The sequence below is a fragment of the Polypterus senegalus genome, unplaced genomic scaffold, assembly GCF_016835505.1.
Source record: "Polypterus senegalus isolate Bchr_013 unplaced genomic scaffold, ASM1683550v1 scaffold_2428, whole genome shotgun sequence".
NCBI lineage: Eukaryota > Metazoa > Chordata > Cladistia > Polypteriformes > Polypteridae > Polypterus > Polypterus senegalus.
Window position 1 is genome coordinate 1 of NW_024376975.1, and position 25949 is coordinate 25949.

At 37.8% G+C, this 25949-nt stretch overlaps 1 protein-coding gene across 1 annotated transcript in view; it reads left to right on the forward strand.

The window, feature by feature from the left end:
* Nucleotides 1–1071: 1071 nt before the first annotated feature.
* The window catches only part of LOC120519221 (CD48 antigen-like), a gene marked incomplete at its 3' end in the record, with an annotated part of 75277 nt that continues 50399 nt past the window's right edge, over nucleotides 1072–25949 (forward strand). The window contains exons 1-2 of the mRNA XM_039742380.1: nucleotides 1072–1469; nucleotides 2929–3257. Coding sequence (XP_039598314.1) covers nucleotides 3149–3257 — 109 coding nt within the window. The remainder of the gene's footprint in view (nucleotides 1470–2928; nucleotides 3258–25949) is intronic.

Here is a 25949-nt window from a genome sequence, read left to right on the forward strand (position 1 = left end):
TAAGCTCTGGAATTATGGGTCCCAAACTTTTCTTTACACTTTTGCCTCCAGATTGACGCCTTCAGTACCAGCCTTGGCACTGTAGTGAGCCAAGTCGTCGATGTAGCTGAACACCCCGTCATTTAACTGAGCCGTAAACTGCTGGACTAGGAGTTGAAGTATGTGGCTATTGAGAAGAAGTCATTGGCCATCAAATGGGTTATCACACAACTTTGTTACTACCTCCTCAGGTGTTAGTTTACTCTGGTGATGGACCACACCCTTCTGCAGTGGCTCTGTTTGCAGAGAAACTCCAACACTTGGATCACTCAGTGGTTCCTCAGTTTATGGTCCTATGTGCTCTATCGCAAGGATACTTTTAATGCCAATGCCAACACCCTCTATTGGGCCCATAACTTCACGGTCAGGTCCACTTACCCCCATGGGGCTCAACTGAGGTGGGGGCCATGTCATGCATGCTAATCTGTGGACCACTCTCCAAGCTCCTCAGATGTATGGAATACAACTCCAGGTCAAGAGGCGGCAATGATGCTCTTGTTGCATCCACAACATAGAGAAGATGCCCAGTCTGGGCAACTGACTCCACCTGTTCTGGTCGCCCAGCTAAAAATCCCAGTGCTGCCCGGATGAGGTGTTCAGTCTTGCACTGAACCCAACACAGGATGGAGATCTTTCCTGATTTCCTTACGATCACCTTGCCTTACTGCAATCTTATTTTGAAGCTTTTCTGTTAGTGCATATAGCAGCTCTAATTTTTGTTTGACTTACACAAAATACTTTTGTTGAAATTAAACAGGTTGGGCTCCTGAAATTTTTTAAGGGGTGACTAGCAGTTCCTTTACTCGACCACAATACACGAATCTTCCAATTGGGTATTCTTGTGAGTAGCTAACCTTGAAAATATCCTGGATATTCTAGGGTAATTATTATTATTATTGTTCAAATAAACCCTAACTACATTGATAAGAAGATCAAAACTGTAGTGTTAAGAATGTGTAATTTATTTTTAAACTATTCTACAGGCAAATATACTTAGACGCACATATCGATTGAAATTGTCAGTGTGTTTTAGGTACTTTGCATGTGTAATTGCATTGTTACATCTAAACCTTTTTATTATTTTGTATTTTTATAATCAGAAAGCTCCTGAAACAAAACGGAACAGCGAGAAGAAGCCGCACTCTTCAGAGAAGCTGCCACCACACACTTAACGAGGGACTGCACTGTGCTGCTGTTATTTATAGCCTGCTGACAGGCGTGTTTGTTCTACTCGCGATTTCTGAAACCAAAAACGGATAAAAGCATTTTTTTATGGTGAGAAACCAAAGTGATCTCGCTTAAAGATTTGCTTTACAAACCTATGTACTTCACAGAAAACAAAGACCAAGAGTTTGTTAGGAGTAAAATGTGTCAGATGATTCGCCTGGAAAGTGTCATCCGTAGATCGTGCTTATGCTTAATATTGTCCGGTAAGTAGAAGAGATTAAAAATTAAACGTTATAGTTAAATAAAGCAATCAAAAGTAGGATTTATAAATAATACAGGATTTATTCCGATAATTCATCCTCGCGTGTTAATTTGCATTTTGAGAAGTCTCTTTTACTGTGGAACCTACTTGTCGGCTGTCCTGCGAGTGCGTGTGTAAGAGAGTGCGGCAGGGCAATTAACGTCCACTCGGCTATGCCTTGCTGAAGTGTTTCAGACATTGTTGTCTTGAGGGCTTTCTTTGTGTACCCAACAATTTACATAAACTTTTAACATAGTGCACATTAGGAGCCATGCAAATATTACTCCTGAAGGAAATGGAAAGATGGACACGTCCAGGATTACAGAATAGGACCAATATTACTTTTTTATTTACAATTTTTAATTTTTTAATGACTCACTTTTTGTAATTGAGTGGATTCACAGTTTAAATTTTATATGTACAACCTAAAGAAAAAACGGTGACTCGTACATACAGTATATATTGGGTAAGATTTCCAGGGAAACAGGGATGAATTGGTAAACGAACTGACCGAACCTACGCTTAACGGAGTAGCAAGGATGCAGAACAATTGTATGGCATATGAAAAGAAGATGGACACTTTGTCATTTGTAGCGAGGTGAAGCGTGTAAACAGAAGTCTAACGCCACATTAAAAATTGAATGTTGATAGAATGGCACAATAAGGAAGTGAAAGCTGAAATTTAAAAGTGCGCTAATATTAAAGTTAAAACAACGGCTAAGTTGGGTTTGTGGTGTCAAGCTTACAAATGCAAAGTGCACAAAACAGAAATAAAATGAACTGGTATAATGCATTATGGTGTGCTGATTATAATCCGGACAGACAATTCCAGGGTGGCAGAGTTTGGATAACTTCCTTATGGAGTCTGAACGTTCTTTTTCTGTCACCATGTTTAAGTTCCTGGTTAAACTTGTTTTGCTCCCACTTCCCAAAGGGGATTTCGTTGTTGGCTTGGTAGGTGCCGGACGTGCCCTGTTGATGTTCAAAATCAGTTCCTGCTGAGTGCCTTTCACTGCTTGGTAATTATTATTATTATTGTTCAAATAAACCCTAACTACATTGATAAGAAGATCAAAACTGTAGTGTTAAGAATGTGTAATTTATTTTTAAAACATAGTTTGGATTTATGTGAAACATTCTGACTTTTTAAAATATACTTTATATGCTAGAACCTAGCAAACCTTCATCCGCAGCCACAATAGCTATACTGCGCAGACGGAATTAAGTTGAATTCATATATGAGAGAGGCTCATAATGACGTAATAAAATTCCGTTTCAGCAATGAAAAAAAAACTATTCTACAGGCAAATATACTTAGACGCACATATCGATTGAAATTATCAGTGTGTTTTAGGTACTTTGCATGTGTAATTGCATTGTTACATCTAAACCTTTTTATTATTTTGTATTTTTATAATCAGAAAGCTCCTGAAACAAAACGGAACAGCGAGAAGAAGCCGCACTCTTCAGAGAAGCTGCCACCACACACTTAACGAGGGACTGCACTGTGCTGCTGTTATTTATAGCCTGCTGACAGGCGTGTTTGTTCTACTCGCGATTTCTGAAACCAAAAACGGATAAAAGCATTTTTTATGGTGAGAAACCAAAGTGATCTCGCTTAAAGATTTGCTTTACAAACCTATGTACTTCACAGAAAACAAAGACCAAGAGTTTGTTACGAGTAAAATGTGTCAGATGATTCGCCTGGAAAGTGTCATCCGTAGATCGTGCCTATGCTTAATATTGTCCGGTAAGTAGAATAGATTAAAAATTAAACGTTATAGTTAAATAAAGCAATCAAAAGTAGGATTTATAAATAATACAGGATTTATTCCGATAATTCATCCTCGCGTGTTAATTTGCATTTTGAGAAGTCTCTTTTACTGTGGAACCTACTTGTCGGCTGTCCTGCGAGTGCGTGCGTGTGTGTAAGAGAGTGTGGCAGGGCAATTAACGTCCACTCGGCTATGCCTTGCTGAAGTGTTTCAGACATTGTTGTCTTGAGGGCTTTCTTTGTGTACCCAACAATTTACATAAACTTTTAACATAGTGCACATTAGGAGCCATGCAAATATTACTCCTGAAGGAAATGTAAAGATGGACATGTCCAGGATTACAGAATAGGACCAATATTACTTTTTTATTTACAATTTTTAATTTTTTTAATGACTCACTTTTTGTAATTGAGTGGATTCACAGTTTAAATTTTATATGTACAACCTAAAGAAAAAACGGTGACTCGTACATACAGTATATATTGGGTAAGATTTCCAGGGAAACAGGGATGACTTGGTAAACGAACTGACCGAACCTACGCTTAACGGAGTAGCAAGGATGCAGAACAATTGTATGGCATATGAAAAGAAGATGGACACTTTGTCATTTGTCGCGAGGTGAAGCGTGTAAACAGAAGTCTAACGCCACATTAAAAATTGAATGTTGATAGAATGGCACAATAAGGAAGATAAACTGAAATTTAAAAGTGCGCTAATATTAAAGTTAAAACAACGGCTAAGTTGGGTTTCTGGTGTCAAGCTTACAAATGCAAAGTGCACAAAACAGAAATAAAATGAACTGGTATAATGCATTATGGTGTGCTGATTATAATCCGGACAGACAATTCCAGGGTGGCAGAGTTTGGATAACTTCCTTATGGAGTCTGAACGTTCTTTTTCTGTCACCATGTTTAAGTTCCTGGTTAAACTTGTTTTGCTCCCACTTCCCAAAGGGGATTTCGTTGTTGGCTTGGTAGGTGCCGGACGTGCCCTGTTGATGTTCAAAATCAGTTCCTGCTGAGTGCCTTTCACTGCTTGGATTGCCACCAGCACTGGCCTCGCATGTAGTGTTTTGTCTCTTGTGCTTGATGCTGTCAGTATAGATTTCAATTTCTTATTGATTATGTAGTGAAACATGGCTAAGAAATTTTTGATATTGTTTTGCATTTTAGAAAGACTTATTCTCCTTATTCTTTAATCATACTGCCAAAACAATATAAACAGTACATAATAATGATAACAACATTCTGAAACTAATTAAATCCTACCCGAGGAAAGGGGCAGAATCCGTGCTTTATTTCAATTGCAATAACCAGCTGTCGTTTCTAATATAAAAACTTAACAAGCAAAATATGCAAACATGGTGTCTCTCAAAAACTGCATTTTTATCTTATAAAGAATGTTATTTATGAATTAATTTTAGTAGATGTTTTACATATAATCGGACATGTTAATGGTACTTTACATTTATTTTGTAATGAGGTATTAAAAGGATAAGCGTATCTACTGTGTATCAAAGTTCATTTGAAGTTTAGAATTTCTTGCCCTCACCATCCTGAATTTAATTAAACAGATTTGATGTTGTCAAATGATGTAATTCCATGCCAGTCTTTGTACAGAGAGGCTCAGATTCAAGTAAATGTATATTTTTGATCGGTATACACTGTGTACCATATGTTACTATTCATCAGGGAGTGGAGACTGCATGCGACAGTGACAGGCTTTTTTTATTTGCTTTAAAATTATTTCAGTGTCACAGGCTGTATTGGTAATTTTTTTACTGGGAGAATTCAAAGTAAAGTCTCCAATTATCATATTACTGATGTTGCCACAGACCTCTGTGCCTCTGTGCTTGATTATCTATGTTCTAATGACATTGATGGTGACTCTTAATGGCCGCTATAGTGGACCGGTAGAGGAACGGTTCCTGCCTTGCATCTCATTCTGTTGAGATAGACTCTGGCATCCCATGATATTTGAATTGCATATAAAAGAGTTTGGAAAATGAATGGATCGACTCTTATGAAGATATCATGTATGCTGAAGAATTTTTCAAAACTCACAGAAAGAATTTATTTTTGACATTCAGATGGCATGTTTAATGCTGCTTTCATTACAACACTATACAGTCCTTTCCCATGAGAGAAATACCAGTTAGAAAACACATCTCCGTTCTTTGGAAATCATGAGTGCTAGCAAAACAGCCTACTTCTGTTCATCAGGATTACTCAGAAGACCTTTATTAAGACCATTATTAAATACCATTTACTGTACTTCCAGTTGTTTTCTCAAAATGACAGCACGACTTTCTCAAAGGTAGTACAAACAAGTTTTTGCACCTGAGAACAGTTTTAAAGTGTCTGGCTGTGTGAGCATTTTCTGTAGATGGTGCAGGGCTGTCTTAACACAAGGGCATGCTGCGTAGTTGCCTGGGGTCCCCATGGTAATCCTTGTATGTTGTGACTTGCTGAGCAATTGTGTAGATAGGGGCCCTAGTGCACTACTTTGCCCGGGGGCCTATAATGCTGTTAAGACAGCCCTGAGATGGTCACTGTATTTCCACATGCTCTCAATTGATGTTTGTGGCTTTGCATTCTGCTCACTTCGCTCGACGACCCTCCTGACACTGCGCAACGCACCAGCCACCTAACATCTCTGACACTTGTGTATGTGGATTTCACCTTCACCAAACAACAAAAAACAAAAACGCCTTTTCATTGGGAAGAAACACTACTTTTCCCTGATGACACCACAAATTAGACAATCTACAAGTCTCTGACTTAAAGTTTACATCCAAACAATATATTGGATCTCTTTTCATCCATCCATCCATTATCCAACCCGCTATATCCTAACTATAGGGTCACGGGGGTCTGCTGGAGTCAATCCCAGCCAACACAGGGCGCAAGGCAGAAAACAAACCCCGGACAGGGCACCAGCCCACTGCAGGGCATGCGCACACAAACACAGGACAATTTAGAATCGCCAATGCACCTAACCTGCATGTCTTTGGGCTGTGGGAGGAATCCCACGTAGACACAGAGAGAACATGCAAACTCCATGCATGGAGGACCCAGGAAGCGAACCCAGGTCTCCTAACTGTGAGGCAGCAGCGCTACCCACTGCTCCACCATGCCATCAGATCTCTTTTCACTGTTCCGTTATTTCACAGAGTAATAATTTCCATTTGTTTGCGATAATGCGATCTTTACTATCATTTTTGTGAGACTTTTGAATTTTAGTATTCTCATTATCTCTAACCTGCTCTGCATGTGTATCGCACCAATGTTTTTGAATTCTTTACCACGTTCTACTTTGTCATCTATTCTTTGTCTTTTATTTCCGGCCCTGGGCGTGGTTAAATGTCTTGGCACAAAGTCTTGCCTCGCGGGATGTGAAAGAGTTCAAGAAGGGTTAGATAAGAGAAAGAGGTTTTAGGAAAAGGAAAGTAGATTACAAGCAGGAGGCTTGAGCCAACGTAAACATTTTACCAATTGCAAATAGCCTCTGCTTAGAGGAAGACAGAGAAAGGATATCTCAAGAGGGAAAACTCAAAGGGCAAAAGAACTGAAGCAAGGCAGGTAGCTAAAGAGAACTAGTAAAATGAGTCTAGGAAGGCATCCCAGAATATATGCAAAAACATGCCTGGGAATTCCAGTGAGCTGAGATGACAATGGACATCCTCAGCCAAATCAATGGCTTTCTAGGTGTAATCTTTAAGCGTAAACACATCTAAACTGTTTTGAAAAGTTTTGTAAATTTTGGAAGAAGCAGTGATACTTTTAAAAATACTTCTCTTAGAAGTAGGAGGGCCAGAGGAAAGTTCACATTGCCATACTATGATAGAAGGTAAAGGATAACAAAATGCTTGGCATTGGGTCAAATATAATATAGTGACAGAATTTATAAAGACGATGAGAGATTCACATAGAGGTTAGATAGTGTGAAAAAATGAGCCTTGACACAAAACAAAGGTTTGGGGCAGCCACCTGTATATTATTTCCTGGCTGCAAAAATTGAGTAAATTGATAGCAGTAATGTGCACAAATCGGAGTCCAAAACAGAACTGCCCAACAGAGGACAGGAGTTGGGTTTTATAGAGATATTTTAAGGAAGAGACATTGTCCTCAGGGCTGGGACAGGAAGTGGCATCATCCTCAGGGCCGAGGTGGAAGTGATGTCTTTGTACTCAGGCAGAATTTCCAGTGTCTGGTCTGCAGGGACAAAATAAGAGGGTTAAGAGCACCCTGCCATTTTTCCAGCCGGGCATGGAATTCCCTTCTTTTGGTCCCAGTGGCTGGCTCCCATTCGCACACGTGTGACAATAGATAAATTGAGCAATAATTCATACAAAATATTTCACCTTGTGTCTGTATTCTATGAGATGACCAAGACAGGAAAGACATGGGATTGCCAGCAATATACAAAGACAGGTTTATGAAAGATCTGAATGTGTAAATGCCAGGGGACACAAACTCAGCAAATATTTAACCATGTTTTGAGTTATAAAGGGACCAAGGTTTAAAGAAGGAGCCATTAATTTTGATGAAGTAAAGGAGACGGTGGAAAAAGAATTGTGGGGTTACCATACTGGTTTTAATAGTAAACCAGGATGTGAGATTGATTAGCACCAATGAGTTCCAGATTGGATGTGGAATGAAAGCCCAGTAATATAACTCCCAAGTCATGCAAAAAAAACCACTCTTCTTAACTGCTGACTTAATGTATTGAATTTTGAAACAATGCTGTTGGGAGGAGGATGTTGCAATGTTACACACTAAGTGGCCTCTTAATCAATCTACTGCATCTTTTTAGTAGTAAGCTGGTTCTGCATTTATCTTCATATCTGGTTTAGTTTTTCAGAGCATGAGTCAAGCAAGTCAACAAATGTGAAGCACAGGCATACTTTCCTATTTTTGTAACAATGTTCTAGAGATCATCTTAGCTTATGTGGAGATATTGTGACCGGGAAGATTAGCTACTTGAGTTTACAGCCTTCTTCAAAAATTCTTATCAATGTACATCAGCCCACTCTCTTTACTTAGGTATTGTGCTGAAAGCAAATTTACTACTTTTTCTGCTTTAGTGAAAGTGATATAATTATAAGTTTGTTTAGTCCAAAAAGATTCTTTTTAACCCTGGACAACCTGCATATAAAACCACTAGGGTGACTGAAGTGCTGCTGTATTTAGTTTATGCATTTGGTGGCAGTTGTGTTTGGACACCAAAAATGGATAAAGCAACACATTTGATGGCCAGAAAGCAAAAATATTTTTGCTGAAGACTTTGATCTTCAAGCATCGGTAATTCAGAGAAAATCAGGAAGTAGAGCTTATCAGCAGTGAAATATGTTTTAATGATTCTGGAATGTGTCATCCCAGGCTTGAGCTTATCCTTAGGGTAGTCCATGAAATCCAACTTGTTTAAAGTAAAATTTTATCAAAAAATGTTTATTAAAAACAGATTCAGAATTTTTAAGTAGTATAAATTTATTCCCAATAATGCATCATCACATCTTGGTTTGTATTTTTAAACATTGCATATTCATTTTCTGTTAACTAGCTGTCCTGCTGTGAGATATTAAGGGTGTAAGATGGGTGTTCTTAGCAGTGGACTGACATCTCTTTACAGGCCGGCTCTTTTCAGCCCCCTGCCTTCCTTCAGACACTGGATTAATGTATTTATATATGAAATATATATAATTTTCCACTCACGTTAAGATGTGAAGGATTCCTTGTTTTAAATAATGCTGGGAATTACTCTGGCACCTTGTGATGATTGAAAAATATAGACAGCTTTGAAAAATCAATGGTTCAGATTCTAATGAAGGCATTCTGTGTGCATGAAATCATTTTTCAATTCATCCCTTGAAGCACTTTGCTTTGAAGCCTTTTGAATGAGACACTCACACTTAAAACCACTGATATATCACTATTTAGCCCTCTCCTATAAACAAAATATAGTCAGAAAATACTTAACGTCGACACTAACAGCATGACTCATGTAAAGACTACAGCTTTAAGGTGGATATGAGACTGACATCAATAAAAATCAAATATCAGACTACACGAGCAAAGTTTCCAATTTACCATGCCTGTAAATGAGGGATTAAAAGGAAATGAAAGTACAAGACAAGGTCCTCTTAACTGATAATAAGAAATTCTAAAAGCGGACAGTATGTGGTTGTGAAGAACAGGATGTAATACAGGGTCCTCAATCACTGTCCTGGAGGGCCACAGTGGCTGCAGGTTTTGCTCCAACCCAATTGCTTAATAAGAAGCACTTATTGCTCAAGTAACACTTAAGCTTCATTTTCGTTGTCTCGCTCATTAAGATTTTGAACCCTTATTGCTTATTTTAGTCTTAAACAGCTGTAGTCTTGGTTTTAATCGCTCCTAATTAGTAATAACATGCAAATGATAAAAGAGACCAGCATTTCTCCATTATCTTGTTACCATTTACACTTATTGTCTATTTATCATGCACTATTGGGTTTAATTAAATACTTGGGAAAAAAGAGAAGAAAAAAGTAAAGGACTGAAAATTATTCACCCATTTTAGCCTTCAAGTTATTTGGATTATATCCTTAGAAAGGGAAGAAAATCTAGGATATGAGAATGACCTAACATAGCTGAGTTAAAACACTAACAAGCCATGAAATTAAATTATTGGAAATAATTGCTTTCTAATTAAGCAACTGGGTTAGAACAAAACCTGTAACTCTCCAGGTTTGTGATTGAAGACCCCTGATCTAATATAATACACCAAGTGACCTTTTTATTAAATACACTAAATACATTAAATACAATATAAATAATGGTGAATTGGTCCATCATTTGTTGTCAGATCTGGTTGAATTTGCCAAGGCATTGACTTAGCAAAGTGTTCAGAATGAACCATGGACATGCTTCCATGTGAGTGCAAAATGTTGCAAATTAGAAGGTGGTGGTCTTTTGCAACCTCACGTCTCACTGATATTGAGTTGAATCAACACATTGGGGCTGGGATTTCTACTACATTATACTTTATCTACCATGATGTTTCTGGAGTCATTCCAAGACTGGCATTCAATATCATGCCACTGAAAAATACAGTCGCTACAGGGTATACTGCTGTTAAGGCGCTATGATATGTTCGTCAATAATGCTCAGGTATTCTTTGGCACTTAAGAGTTCATATTGTTGATTTTTTATCCTGTCCTGCGGTGTTTCAGTATTTCCGCTCATCTGAATAAACTGATATAATTCAACAGACCAGGTATTGTTTAAAATCTGTTTAGTGTAGAGAGTTCATGTTTCTTATCCCAATGAAACCACTGCTTCTTGTTTTTACTATAACTTTGTTAGCCTATCAGCCGCCATACCTATTCTGCAACATTTCTGAGCACATAGCTCTCTGATCTGAATTGTTTTTCTCATTGTAGTTACCCCTTGACACTGTCACAAGTGAATATCCCAGCAAAGAAGCTGTTCCTGATGCACTCATGCTGGGATGTCTGACATTCTTAGCACAGTTATTTATATCTTACATATTCATTTGGCTGAACGGAATTCACACATTACTTTTGTAGCAGCCTACATACTTTAAATATAATTTATTACAGCCACTTAAAAGCATGTGTAGCTAATAATGTGGTCATTAACAATTAACCTAAAATATACTATTTAGTAAGCTGGATGTGTGTCAGGAGAACTTCAGGAAGAAAAGCATTGTGCATGACATAGACAGGTCTAGGCAGACACTTTTGTAATGGCTGGAGCGGGTCATATCAGTTCAGTGAAAAGACAAACTTCAAGTCACCAACTGATACATTCTATATAAAATGCTGAATCATCTGTTCGAGGTTTAAAACTTTGAATTTCATAGCTTCTGCACTGATTATAAACTGATGGCTACATTTTAAGAAAATTAATTTGCAAATTTTGCTGGTAAATAAAAGTTGACAAAATTAAATCGCAAGGTAGGCATTAGATTTCCTTGGATATATAGTCTTAAGACTTATTTGACCTTAAATACTCATTATGGATTGTGCTCTACAGCTCAATCCTTGTCTTCAGGTTTCTGCTGTCCTTGGAATATCAGCAAAGTTCTTGTTTTATGACTGTCATTTCCATAATCATTCAGCCTTAAACCTAATTTGTGGAACCGTTAACAGGGATTATCTGAACAGCTAAAGAAAAACCCTTCCTAAGTAATTTATTAAAAGGTGCTCAAAATCTTCCATTCTTAGAAGAAAAAATCCTTAGTCATTTATATTAATATGGTAAGCAGATTTGTTTAAACTTATCAGCAGCTGTAAGGTAATCATCATTTATGCATTACAGCCTAATGTTGTCAATGGCTAATTTTAAAGCAGTCATGGTAGTCATAAAAGATCATATATGATGGAGCTCTGTAAATAACAGAAGCTGAACAAAATTTGATTTGCGTACACTTATAATGAAAATGAACTCCTAATATAATGGAACAATCAGAAGCTCCAAAATATACCACCAGTGGGAATTCAGTAATTGGAGGATTCTGAATATTAGAACATCAGAACAATCTAGATGAGAACAACAAAGTTTGCCAGTCCCATCCACTAAATTCTTCTAAAAAGATTGTCTAGTTTTGAAAGTACCTAAAGTGTTGCTGTCTACCACACTACTTGGTAGATAATTCCAAGTGTCTGTTGTTCTCTGTGTAAAGAAAAACTTCCCAATGTTTGTGTGAAATTTATCCTTAAGAAGCATCCAACTGTGTCCCGTGTTTTGATGAACTCATTTTAAAGTAACAGTCTTGATCCACTGTACTAATTCTGTTCATAATTTTAAACATTTTAATGATATCTGCTCTTAATCGTCTTTTGCTTAAACTGAAAAGGCTCAGCTTTTTAATCTTTCCTCATAATTCATTCCCTGCAGTTTTAGAATCAGCCTAGTTGCTCTTCTATGTACTTTTTCTAGTGCTGCTATGTCCTTTTGTAGCTTGGAGACCACAACTGCACGCATACGTGGCTCTGTCAAGAGCCAAGAGAAGAGAAGGTGTGAATGTGATGATAGCTGGTGATTAAAGTAACAGTGATAAAGGAAATATTCTGTGAAAACAGAATAATACCAGAGAAACAAATAAAGGTTTGGGACCCAGTCCTGTATACTGTAGGTCTTGAGGATAGATGTCTTGTAACATTAACAAAGAGATTTTTGCATAATACAGTGGATTTTTATATGTGACATACAGGAAATGACAATGATAATTGACAGTGACATTGAAATTGTGAGCCAGATGTGATAAGATGGGTTGGAGGCGGAAGTGAAGTCATCTGGGGTGAGCCAGAGTGAGATCATCTAATTGAGTCGTATCTTGGTACTGTTTCTTGGATGGACTTTGAATGGAGTTTTGGAAGATACAGTAAGTCTTCTAATCGTCTGTTTTCTGAGGGATAAGAGGCATTAGCGATAAAGTCAAATCCACCTGGTTGTTGTATTCACACTGCATCGGGCCTGTTGGCTAACCCTATTCGTGCATGTGTGAAAATATACAGTAGTTTAGAGGGTCCTGTAAAGTTAGAGATGGAACAATTGGCTGATGGGTACAGTAGAGGATGTGGTCGTTGAAGATATTGGTGTCATTTATATTACATTGATTAGCCTGCTTTAGAAGTCATCACACATAATACATTTGATAATATTATTTAATAAAGTAAATAAATAAAAACAGAATTATTAGATTTTTTTATTCATGCTAATCATTTAAAAGCATAATTATATTTGCAATAGCAATTCTTAATTTAATAGTTTTGCATATATCATATCAAATATTTTAAATTTATTTTGCATGCTTTGTTTCTTGGATCCTTCCTGTGTGGACTTTGCATGTTCTCCCTGTGTCTGAGTGGTATTCCTCTGGGTGTTCCGGTTTCCTCCCATTGTCCAAGGACATTCAGAGGTCTGGTGAATTGGTAACACTAAATTGTCCCTAGTGTGTGTTTGGTGTGTGGCTGTACAGGTGTGTTTGTCCTGCGATGGTATGAAAAGGGCCATTTTCGTTGCTGAACAATCACTGCAAAAATGAAGACAAAGGAGCATTCTGCTGATGTGAGAAACAAAGTCATTCAAATGCACAAAGCAGGAAAGGGCTACAAAAAATATCTAAAATGTCCTGTTGCACTGTTGGATCCATGATCGGAAAGTGGAAGGTTCATCACAGCACCTAAACTCTTACTAGTACAGGCCGTCCCCAAAACTAAACATCAGAGCAAGACATTGAGTGGAGAGTGAGGCGACTGAAAATCCAACCGTCACTCACAGAAGTCTTCAATGCTCTTTGGCTGAAGCTGGAGTGAAGGTGCAGGGGTCCACAATTTAAAGAGTTCCCCATAAAACAGGCCTCTATAGAAGGGTAGCAAGAAAGAAGCCATTACTTAAGGTCCACATAAAAGCACATATGACATTTGCTACAAAGCATGGAAAGACCCAGTTAAGATGTGGAAGAAGGTTTGGTGGTCAGATGAGACCAAAACAGAACTTTTTGGCCAGATTTCAAAGAGGTATGTGTGGCGTAAAACTAACACTGCCCGTGCCAAAAGAAACACCTACAGTGAAATGTGGTGATGGCAGCATCAGGCTATGGGTATGCTTTTAATGTGCTGGGACTGGAAATCTTGTCAGAGTTGAAGGAATGATGTATGTACACAAAAACTGCACAATATTGCAGGATGACTAGTTCTAGTCTGCTATGAACCTACGGCTTGGTAGAAGATTCATCTTTCAACATGACAATGACCCAATGTGACACTGGAATGGCTCATAAACAGTAAGTTGAATGTTTTGGAGTCATTGCCCTGATCTTAGCCCTTTTGAAAATCTGTAGCACTATTTGAAAACTGCTGTCTAGAGCAGGCATGTCAAACACGCGGCCGCGCGCGATACTTGCAGGCACACCTGCAGCCCGCACCTCTATCACACAGAGGTGTTAATAGTCATATCCACATCAACAACCTGCCACTGTAAATGCATTGTTTGGACGCATTTGTTTTGATTGTAGAGTGGCGGTTGGTTCACTTAAGTTGCCGTAGATTCTGCAGTAGCGAGAATTTATTTTTGTAATAAAATCAGAATGGTTTGAGGGATATTTATAGCCATATTAAGCAGTGACTAATCCTACCACTTCTCTGCAAAAATATTGATTATTTCAAGGTTAAAAACGAGACAGGAGCTAGGGCTACCTGCAGTGAATACAGTAATCCCTCAATATATGCTTCGACTTTCACGGCTTCACTCTGTCGTGGATTTTATATGTAAGCATATTTAAATATATAAGCAGACTTTTGCTGGTTCGCTGATTTCTGCGGACAATGGATCTTTATTTCTGGTACATTCTTTCTCAATTGGTTTGCCCAGTTGATTTCATACAAGGGATGCTATTGGCAGATGGCTCAGAAGCTACCCAATCAGAGCACGGTTAAGTTCCTGGGTGCTGATTGGTTCAGCGACGGGCCGAATCGATTCTGCTGCGTTAACCAGGAAATCTGTCTCGCTCATTCAGCATCAATGTGTTTGCTGTTTAAATAAAGAGTTAACTTTTGTGCTCTTTTGTATTTATCTTTGTGCATAGTCAAGCCCTTTATTATGGCTCCAAAATGATCTGCTTCTGCTTCAGGGCCGTGCCCAAGCTTCAACAGAAAATGTTAACAATTGCGAAAAGGTAAAAGATTTGGATATGTTGAAGAATATAAGATCTATAGGTGCAGTGTCCTTTAACCAGGGCACGAAATGATTTGTAAGTGGACGTAATAAGGCAGTAGCCCAGATGAAATCTGTTTTAGGGATTTGGAGTAAAGACTGCTGGGAACAACAACGGTGGTGCTACAGAGTCGCCTGGAGAGGAGGCTCCTTTAGAAGAGCTGTAACGCTCTCCTTTGTTGTGCAGTAAAATTAAACTCATCATTATCGGACAAGTCATCGTGTCATTGTTGGTGAGTAACCATAATTTTCTACATATAGTACTTACTACATGTACGTATGTTTAGTGTCATTCTACACACATTTTACTGTATACAATTTTTCTTGCATTGTATGTACTTATTGCTGGTGGCCTGTCTATCGTAATGGCTGTAACATATGTGATATCGGAGACGCTCGATATCTTTAAAATAACATTTAGGTTTTACTGTATATAAATAGTGTGTTTACATACATAATTTCAATGAATCTTACCCAATATCTAAAAGAATACAAAGGGTTTATGCTGTATAACTGTGTGGGAAATGTTTATAAGAATGGGGGAGAGTTTATAAGGGCTTGAAATATATAAAAATAACCATATAAACATATGGTTTTACTTATAAATTTTCACCTTTCACAAGGGTTTCTGGAACAAAACCCCATCGATAGAGGAGGGATCACTGTAATATATTAGAATTCCATAGCAACGCTTTGCATTCACATTGAGACTTTGCTGGCCAGCTTTTCTAGTCCCCTCACAAACATGTATGACGGGTATCCCAGTGACAGAAAATCGATTGTTTGCTTTCGGATTATAGAGAGAACAGCTGGACGTTCATTGTAATCCAATTTATCATTCCTAAAGTTCTCATATTCCATATTCCCTTTAAAATGGCTAGTGCTCCTCCAGCTAAGAGAAAAAGGAAACTGAACGAAGAAGGGCAAATGTTTCAAGAAAAATGGGAATTACAGTATTTTTGCACAACGGTAAATGGAAAGAAAACATTAAACATTAAACATTGTTTAATTTGCAACAACAGCATTACGCCAAAGAGTACAACTTAAAAAGACATTATGAAACGAGCCATCAATCTTACGATAAATATGAAGGCCCAATGCGTGTTTCAAGACTCAAGGAACTGAAGGTTAACTTGAGACAGCAACAGACCTTTTACGAAAATTGAGAAAGGGAATTTGCTTCCGTTACTGCAAGCTATGAACTCAGCCAAATGATAGCCATGAGTGGGAAATCTTACAGTGAAAGAGATTTTGTAAAGCAATGCCTTGTAAAAACGGCTCAAATTGTGTGTCCGGAGAAAGCACCCTTATTCAAAGATATTTCATTAACTAGGAACACTGTTGCAACAATGTCAGGTGATTTGAAACAACAGTTGAAGGCTGCATCATCAAGATTTGAACATTTTTCTATTGCTATTCATGAGACCATTGACATCACTGGAATAGCACAGCTTGCAGTTTTCATCAGGGCCTGTGACAGTGAATTTAATATTTATGAAGAACTGATTGAACTGATCCCCATGCATGACACTACAGCAAGCCAGGACATTTTTGAGAAAGTCGAGCTGGTTCTGCATGACTATGGTTTGGATTTGAGTAAACTTGCGTGCTTATCTACAGACGGTGCTGTGAATATGGTTGGCAGACATAATGGTGTAGCTGCCAAGTTACGAGCAAAAATAGAAAACTCGCATCCAGATTCATCATTTGCACATTTTCACTGCATTATTCATCAGCAAAATCATGTGCTTAGTTTGGTCACAAAGACAGTGAACTATATCAGGGGCCGTGCTCTCAACCACCGTCAATTCAGCCAGTTGTTGGAAGATATGGATAATCAGTTCACAGATGTTCCATTCTACACAGAAGTCCGCTGGTTGTCATGTCACAAAGTGCTGAAAAGATTTTATTTGTTGAGACAAGAAATAATTATGTTTTTGGAGATGAAAGGTCAAAACACAGATGAAATAAAAGATGAAAGTTAGCTCCAGGATCTGGCTTTTGCGGTGGACATTACTGCACAACTAACTGATCTTAATTTGAAATTACAAGGTAAAAACAAACTCATCACTCAGTTTTATGATGACATCAAGGGCTTCATTGCAAAACTAAGCTTATGGAAGTCACAGTTGTCAAATTAAAATTTAGTTCATTTTCCTAAGTGCAAAGAGCTGAAAAACACTGCCAATACTGAGTCTGTACTTACCTTTGCTAAGTATGACAGTCACCTGGAATTGTTATCAAAGGAATTTCAGGAAAGATTTCATGATTTCTCATCTTTTGAACACCACTTTGCATTATTCTCAGCACCCTTCCCTTTGATGTTGTCAAGGCAGAAGAAAGCCTGCAGATGGAACTATTAGAAATGCAGTCGGATTCTACACTCAGAGCAAAGTATCTTGAAGTGGGGATACCTGGTTTCTTTTCATACCTTCGAAAAGTTTAAAACTTCAAAAAGTTTGCCACAAAGATTATGGCAATGTTCGGTTCTACCTATGTGTGTGAGCAGTTATTTCCCTAATGAAATCAACAAAACTTCTCAGAGAACAAGGCTGACTGACCGAAAACTTGTCATCTCTGATCAAAGTCGGAACTACACAGACATTCCAGCCAGATATATCAAAATTGTTATTAAAAAGAGGTGTCAAGCCTTAAGACAAAACACTAAAAATGATTGAACAGTCATAAATTAATGTTCATTTTGAAATGTTGTAATTTTTGTACAATGTATTTGTTGCTGTTGCATACAAGTCTATGTTGCCATTTTAAACTCCGTTTTTTTTCTTTTGTTAAACTGCAGTACTTCATTACCTTGCATTCATGAATGTGTCTAGCCACTAAACCATTTGTATGCACATCATACATTTTAAGTTTAAGTAATAAAAATATTCTGCAATAATTTTTATTAAATTACTTCAATTAGTTGTTGTGTGTGGCCCTCATGACAACACAAATGTGACCCATGTGGCCCTCGGGCGACCCTCAGTTTGACATGCCTGGTCTAGAAGCAATATCCCACAAACCTAGAGAATCTCTAGAAATTCTGCCAATAAGAACAAGGTAAAATTATTCCTGAACAATATGTAAAACTAGAACCTACTTACATACACAAAAGAATTAAGGCTGTTATGGCAGCACACATGTTCTCAACAAAGTAATCACATGTAGGGACTGAATACTTAGGCAAACACTAACTTCTGAGATTTTCTTCTTCAGTTAAATCTTCTGCAGAAAATTGTTTATTTTGACTTTGGAAGTGTATTGTTACAGTATGCGAGTTCACATTAAAAATACTGAATAGATAAATATGTGTACAAATCTTTTGTCGTGCAGAAAAGTATGATGAGTTTCAAGGGATTGAATACTTTTGCATGCCACTGTATTATATCTGTACCTGTGCGGCTAATTAAAGATAAAAGGTATACAGACATACTTTCCAAATTATGACTAAAAGTGTTTAGGTGTGGCTTTAAAAACCACATTTATTGAAATATTGTTATTAAAAATCCTCAATAAAGAGCAGGTAACATTGTTTACATTCATCTTTTATCTTGGTGTTGTTGACAGTCTTAGCCCTATGTTGTGCAATGGACCATACTAGTGCACCTGGACAAATACCACACAGACACAGGAAGAACATGAGAATTCCAGACAGGCTGAGTCTGGGATGGGAGTTTAAACCAGGACCCCAGAGCTGTTAGGCAACAGAGCTAACCCTTATGCCATCATAAAATTTTACTTCTATCATGCAGCAAAACTGAAATAAACTATTTTCTGGGAAAAAAATCCTTCAACTGAAAACACAAGAGGAACCAAAACTTTCAGAAATGAAATGTAAATTTCTACACAATACCCACCTATTTCCTGAAAATATAAGGACAAGGAAATCAGTAGTTACACGCATGCTATAGGTTTCTTCCGAATAAAGAGAAGTATTAAAAATGGTCTGTTACAAGAAACACTTGAGGGTTCCAATTAAGTAATAAACTGCTGTCTCCCAGTATTTGAATGAAGCATATGAAATCTATAGTTTTATGCATATGTTTTTGTCTACATTATGACATGAAGAATAAAAAATACTGTGATGGCTTTAACTATAATATACAAGTAAAGAACGTGAATGAACAAATGAATGAATGGCTGTCTGGCTGGATGGATAGATAGTTAGATGGATGGATGAAAATATTCCACTAATTTTTAATACCGGAAGCTATAATTCTCTGACTGCTTCTCAAAATCTAGACAAAATTCTATAAGCAAATATGATTTATTCATGTAAAGCTTTCATTTTAAACACTGTGCTCTAAAGAGACCCATTTTCAGCTTTTAACAGAACTATATATTGTACAATTGTCTGTGCATCTTTTAAGCTGTCTTCTTAACATTCCCAAATCTAAACAACCAAAGAAAAATAAAATAAAATTTCATATTGGAAGAATACATACTGTATTCTTCATTAGATATTATCAGGAGGCTTAAATACAGTATATACAAGGAACAACTTAGAAATAGATAAAAGTTGTGTTAGCAGATAGAAAATTTAAAGAATACATAAAATCTAAATTTAGTTAATACAGTAAGTGATGGGCAGCACGGTAGCACAGTGGTAGCGCTTCTGCCTTGCAGTAAGGAGATCTGGGTTCGCTTCCCAGGTCCTCCCAGCATGGAGTTTACATGTTCTCCCGTGTCTGCGTGGGTTTCATCCGGTGCTCAGTTTCCTCCCACAATCCAAAGACTTGCAGGTTAGGTCCATTGGTAATCCTTAATGTGTTTGTGTGTGAACTGCAGTGGGCTAGCACCCTGCCTGGGGATTTGTTTCTGCCTTGTGCCCTGTGTTGGCAGGGATTGACTCTAGCAGACCCCCATGACCTTGTGTTAGGATATAGTGGGTTGGAAAATGACTGACTGATAGTAAGTGATGTGTGAAGACTGCCAAATGAAATCAATAATAAGAAGACCAAGTCATGGAGAGCTGGGGTCTTAGACCTTCCTCTACAATGACATCACACCTGTGGCCTACAACAAAACCCTCCCAACTTCTTAGAATAAGTTGGTACAACAGTCAGGATCATGTTCTTTGACTTTTCAGTGCTTTTGACACCATTTTGCCTCAGGAGCTGGTGAAAAGTATTTGAATCATGATGTCCCCACAATCTACTAAATCATGGACTACCTGAACAACAGACAGCAGCTTGTGAGGCTGAGGGACTATGTGGCAGTTGTGGTGAGTAATACTGGAGCACCTCAGAGAACTATCCTGTCTACCTTCCTATTCACCCACTACATAATAAACTTCCAGCACAATGCACTACCTGCCATCTACAAAATATTTTAGATGACTCTTCCATCACAGGTTGCATTAATAATGGAAACAAGTCAGAGTATAGGAAAGTTGTGGAGAACTTTGTCTTGTGGTAAATGGAAAACAACTTGCAACTCAACATCAGCAATACATTGGTGTGCCAAGAAGCCCCTGTGACCAATCACCATTCGGGGAGGACATGGAAGTGGTGCAGAGCTACAAGTACCTAGGGGCTCACATGAAAAACAAATCAGATTGGTCTGACAACACAGTGATGCTGGACAAGAACAGCCAGAGCAGACTTGACTTCCTAAGGAGACTCAGGGCTTTAAATGTGTTCAGCAAGCTGCTTGAAATGTTCTACCAGTCCATAGTAGCCAGTGTGGTGTTCTATGCGTAGTCTTCAGGGGACACAACCTCCGCTCAAAAAGCACAATGCCTGAACAAACTTATTAGTAAAACCTGGTCCATCTCAGTGAGAGCCCTGGACACACTGGAAGCTGTTGTAGAAAAGCAGATGGTAGCAAAATTGGATGCCATCATGAAAAATCCCATCCATCCCCTACATAAGGTACTCTCTTGGATCACTTTTATGTATAGGCCCATTTCACTACAGTGTGCAAAGAAGCGCTTCTGGGGGTCTTTTCTGATCACTGCTATCAAGCATTTCAGTGCTTCTTTCCGATGTATTTGTCAAGTTCATTTTATAATACCATTTTGAAATATCTGCACAATATTTATTTATTTGTTTATTTTTTCACTGTATTATGTGTTATGTGAATCTGTAGTTTTATTTTTATGTTTCTGCTACTGTATGCATCTGAATTTTCTCTTGGGATTGATGCAGTTTTCTGATTTAATCTATCTAATCCGAGACACACTTACATGTTCACCCACACCTTGATGTAGAATTCACACTAATTTATGGAGTACATACAAAAGTGGTAAATGTGCGTACACATAAAAAATTCAGATGCTCAAAACTCTGCGTAAGTCAACTTTCACACACTTCAGCTTTATAAATCCCGGTCAGCATGAAATGTAACACACGTGCACCGCCTGCAGCCCCACCCCAACTCATTCTATAACTTTGCATATTTTAATATCCAAGTCGATATAAATATCACCTTCTGTTCTGTGGTTAAAGACAATAGCAAAAGCATGTGAAAAAGAATTTTAGCGACTGCAAAGGTAGGGGCAAGGAAAATGTACTATCTGTTGACTTAAGCAGTGGCATAAGCAAAAAAAGGAAGTTAATTGAGTGATACAGAGTGGTGAAACACTCGAAAGTTCAAGTTCAGAAAGTAAGCACCATGCCGAAATAAAAAGAAGTGATTGGATATCAAAGCCACTGTAAAAGGCGAGTTGTAGCCCACCACCTGAGTGCCAATCAGAAGCGTATTAGGGTACAGAGAAAAGAAAAATAGGAACACAGCGAAGAAAACTTTAATCTCAAAATTTCCACTTTGATCTCGTAGTTTATTTTGTCATTTTCTATCCTTCCTTTTCTTACAACAAGTAATAAATGACCACACAATAGGCTCTTTAATAAATATCAGACCGGATGTGTAAGCTTAGAACACAAATTCTTCAAAACTTTTAAGGAACATTGGGAAGTCTTCATGTCAGCATGTTTAATTATACCATCCATCTATCCATCCAGGGTCACACCAGTCCCAGCAATCATACAGCGTGAGGCAGGACCAATCCCTGGATGGGGTGCCAGCTCATTGCTACTGCTGCACCACCATGCCCCCACATGTTTAATTAGTAACAGTTATTTAAATGAAGATAAAAATGTATCTGTATAATGTAATATATATATATTTTAATGCATTTCATCTTAAAAATGATATCAAGTGCACATCCTAGTATTCTAACAGCACAGAGCTCAAAGAGAGTAGCTCTTGGAAATCTAAATTGACCAGTCAGTCAATCTGTAAATATCGATCTCTTCTATTGAATTGAATTGAAATCCTTTATTGTTAATGTATGGTACAATGAGATTCAATATGCAGATCCTGCATAAACTTATTTTTCTATAAAATGATAAAATAACAATAATAATAATAATAATAATACACATATTAAGCATAAGTACAATACAAATGCACATATAGTGCAGATACTGCAAATGGTTCATGAAGTGGTTCAGGTTGTGCAATATTACAGTTGTACTGCAAGTTTACATTGAGGTAATTGTAATTCTAAGTACAAGCAGTTCTACCAGGAGCATTTGATGGACTGATTGAAGGAGTTTGTAGCTTTTGGGATGAAACTGTTTCTCAACCTTGAGGTCCGCAGGGAAAGGCTCTGATGCATTTGCGGATGTGAGAAGTTCAAATAAACTGTGCTCATGGTTCACTGGAATCCATGCTGCCTGGTTTTATTTAGGCAGCATGTGTTATACATGTCCTCAGAGCTGGAATCTGTATCCCAATAATTCTCTGTGCTCACGACACAAGCGCCATAGAGCATTCTGATCAGTGGCTGTATAGCTGTGATACCACACTCAAATAGTCAGTCAGTCATTTTCCAACCAACTATATCCTAACACAGGGTCATGGGGTCTGCTGGAGCCAATCACAGAGCACAAGGCAGGACCAAATCCCGGACGGGTGCCAGCCCACCACAGACATTCAAATACAATGGGTTAAAATACTCTGAATGATTCCAATGAGGAGTAACAACACTGAAGCAGCTATAGTATTTGGAATAGCTTGGCCATTTCGTACACCATTATATTGTTACAGATTGATACAATCAGGTGCCTTAAATTTATAAAGGATATGCAGTTAATTTCAGTGTATTTGACAAAACCTGTGTCATGGATAATAATCTAAAAGGAAAGGAAACCACACATAATAGTAGCACTGCTTATCGCTGGGTGCCGCCAATATGCTGGTGTGGAAATGTGTGTGGCTTTATGCCAAGTTTAGTCTGTATACATTGCGATGTGAGAGTGGAAATGGGCAAATGCCACATTTTTGTGCATACGCATCGTTTATACATGAGGCCTATGGTAACTAAGAAGTATCAAAGTACCAAAATTTAAATCCTAGTCTATGCAAAAATACATTGCAAAGTGAGGTAAACCTCAGCCAAGGCCACATAGATTTTGGCAATGAAAGTGTGCTCCCTGACGATTATTTTGTTTGCATTTTCCAAGCACATGAGTTATGTTTTCCTCTCCTCTATTGCTAAATAGAGTTGATATAATTGCACATGAAAGTATTAGCATTTTTTTTTTTTCAGAGGCCTTAAATGTTTGAAGAGTGCTCCAGAGGTTATTACTTGTTGAGGCAAACTGTTATGTTTACAGGAAGTTCCCTGATCATTGTGTGGCAACAATTTAATCCTATAAGAAAACCTAGGGCTAAACTACCTGTTATGGAGGACTGGCTGGCCAGTTAGTGCTGAACTGGCTAATGGTGCAGAGGTTCCTATGATAGTCAGAGATGAGTCCCAATAACTAAAAGTGTGAAGCTGAGGACTGAATGAAGAAAAAAGGCTCCTGTTGCTGGAGGTAGAAAGCAGGCTACAGAAGGAGAGGAATGAATAGGAGATACAGATATGTTTTATTGTCTGGAGCAGAGTAAATGGACAAGGGCAAATCGAAAAGCCATCCTTTGTCAAGGTAAAGATTAAGGTTAAGTGGGTGACAGCGTAAGGGTTCATTAATAGGAAGAAATAACAAACAATGTTAGTGGAGAAGTGATGTAATATGGGGTTTTGCACTAGCCTCATTTTTAAAATTTGACTTTGGATTGCTAAACTACTGAACCTTTTTTTGTAATAAATTAAAATTATTTAATTTAAATGTTAGAACTAAAAAGGCTAAAAATTAGATTAAAGAATTGCTAAGTTATTTTACTCCTTCTGACCCATTAAGCTACTGTAATATTCTTCCTCTCGACTGCTTGTTGTTTGTCTTTCTTTGAGGTTAACTTTACCTCTCTGTCTGTTCACCTAACATTGTGCCCCTCTTATTCCTTACTTAAAAGGTTTCCACCCACACTGTTTGTATTCCTTCACATTATTAAAGCCTTAAGCTATCATCCTCTTAATTGCTCTACTTTCCTGACTGTTAAGAACTGTTCAATCCAGTAAATGTTTTTACACTTCTTCCTTCTTACTAAAAATGTTTCTAAGTGAGTGGAGCACAATTGGGTTATTTGTATATTGTCAGATAGCGTGTGTTTATTGGAGCATAGAGCAAGGAATACAAAGAAGTACTGCAGGATTTTACTTCTATTGCGGTCCATGCCTGTGTATGTTCTTCTATTTGTGTCCAGGTTCTTATCGCCTGTATATTTGCTGCCCAGTAATAAAACTGGAAGTTAGGTAGAGCCATGCCTCCTTCTGCCTTTTGTCTTTGTAGGGTTGCTCTTTTGATGCGTGGATGTTTTGAATTCCAAATAAATGAGGTTATTGTTGAATCTAATTGCCTAAAGAATGATTTATTAATGTATATTGGGATGTTTTGAAATAAAAAAAGGAGCTTAGGAAGAATATTCATCTTAACAGTGTTAATTCTTCCAGCTAGTGTGAGATGAAGGGTTGACCATCTATGCAAGTCTTGTTTAATTTTTCCATGCAGACAGCGAAGTTTTGTTGATATAGAGCTTTATGTTTACTTGTGATATTGACCCCTAGGTATTTAAACTGTTCTGCAATGATAAAAGGTAGGGTATCTAATCTAATATTATATGCTTGAGAATTCACTGGAAAGAGTACACTTTTATTCAGATTAATTCTGAGACCAGAGATCTTTTGAAATTCTGTGAGTGCTGCTAAGACTGCAGGCACAGAATTTTCTGGAGTCGAAATATACAGTACCATATCATCTGCATATAATGAGATTTTCTGTTCCAGTCCTTCTCTGCTAATCCCCTTTATCTGATCAGTATTTCGAAATGTATTGCCAGTGGTTCAATGGCAATGCAACAGCAGCGGTGACAAGGGCATCCTTGTCTAGTGCCACGTTCTAGTTTAAAGTAGTCTGAGCAAATGTTGATGCAAACTGAAGCTTCTGGGTTAGTATACAGTAATTTAATCCATGCACAAATGTTCGGGCCAAACCCAAACTTCTCCAATGTAGTAAAAGATATTTCCATTCAATCATGTCGAATGCTTTTCTGCATCCAATGATAATAATATTTCTGGGGTGTTTGATTTAGTTGGTGAGTATATTACATTAAACAGGCATCGAAGATTTGAAGATAAGTGTGGCCCCTAATAAATCCAGTTTGGTCTTGTGATATTACGAGGGAGCACTTTCTCCATCCTTCTGGCTATGATTTTAGAGAGTATTTTAACGTCGTTATTCAGAAGTGATGCACATTGTAATAAGTCCTTATTTTGTTTTGGAAAGACAGTGATTAGTGCTTGGTGAAAGGTTTGTGGAAGAAATTGGTTATCTCTGGCTTCTGTAAATGTTGCTAATAGGAGGGGAGCTAGCTGAGTGGAGAATTTCTTGTAAAATTCTGCAGGGTAGCCATCAGGGCCTGCTGCTTTCCCGCCTTGGAGTGACTTTATAGCATCTAGTAATTCTGATAATGCCAGAGGTTTATCAAGTTCCTCCATACTAAAAGAGTCTATATGTGGTATCTGTAATGTATCCAGAAATGCATTAGATTGTG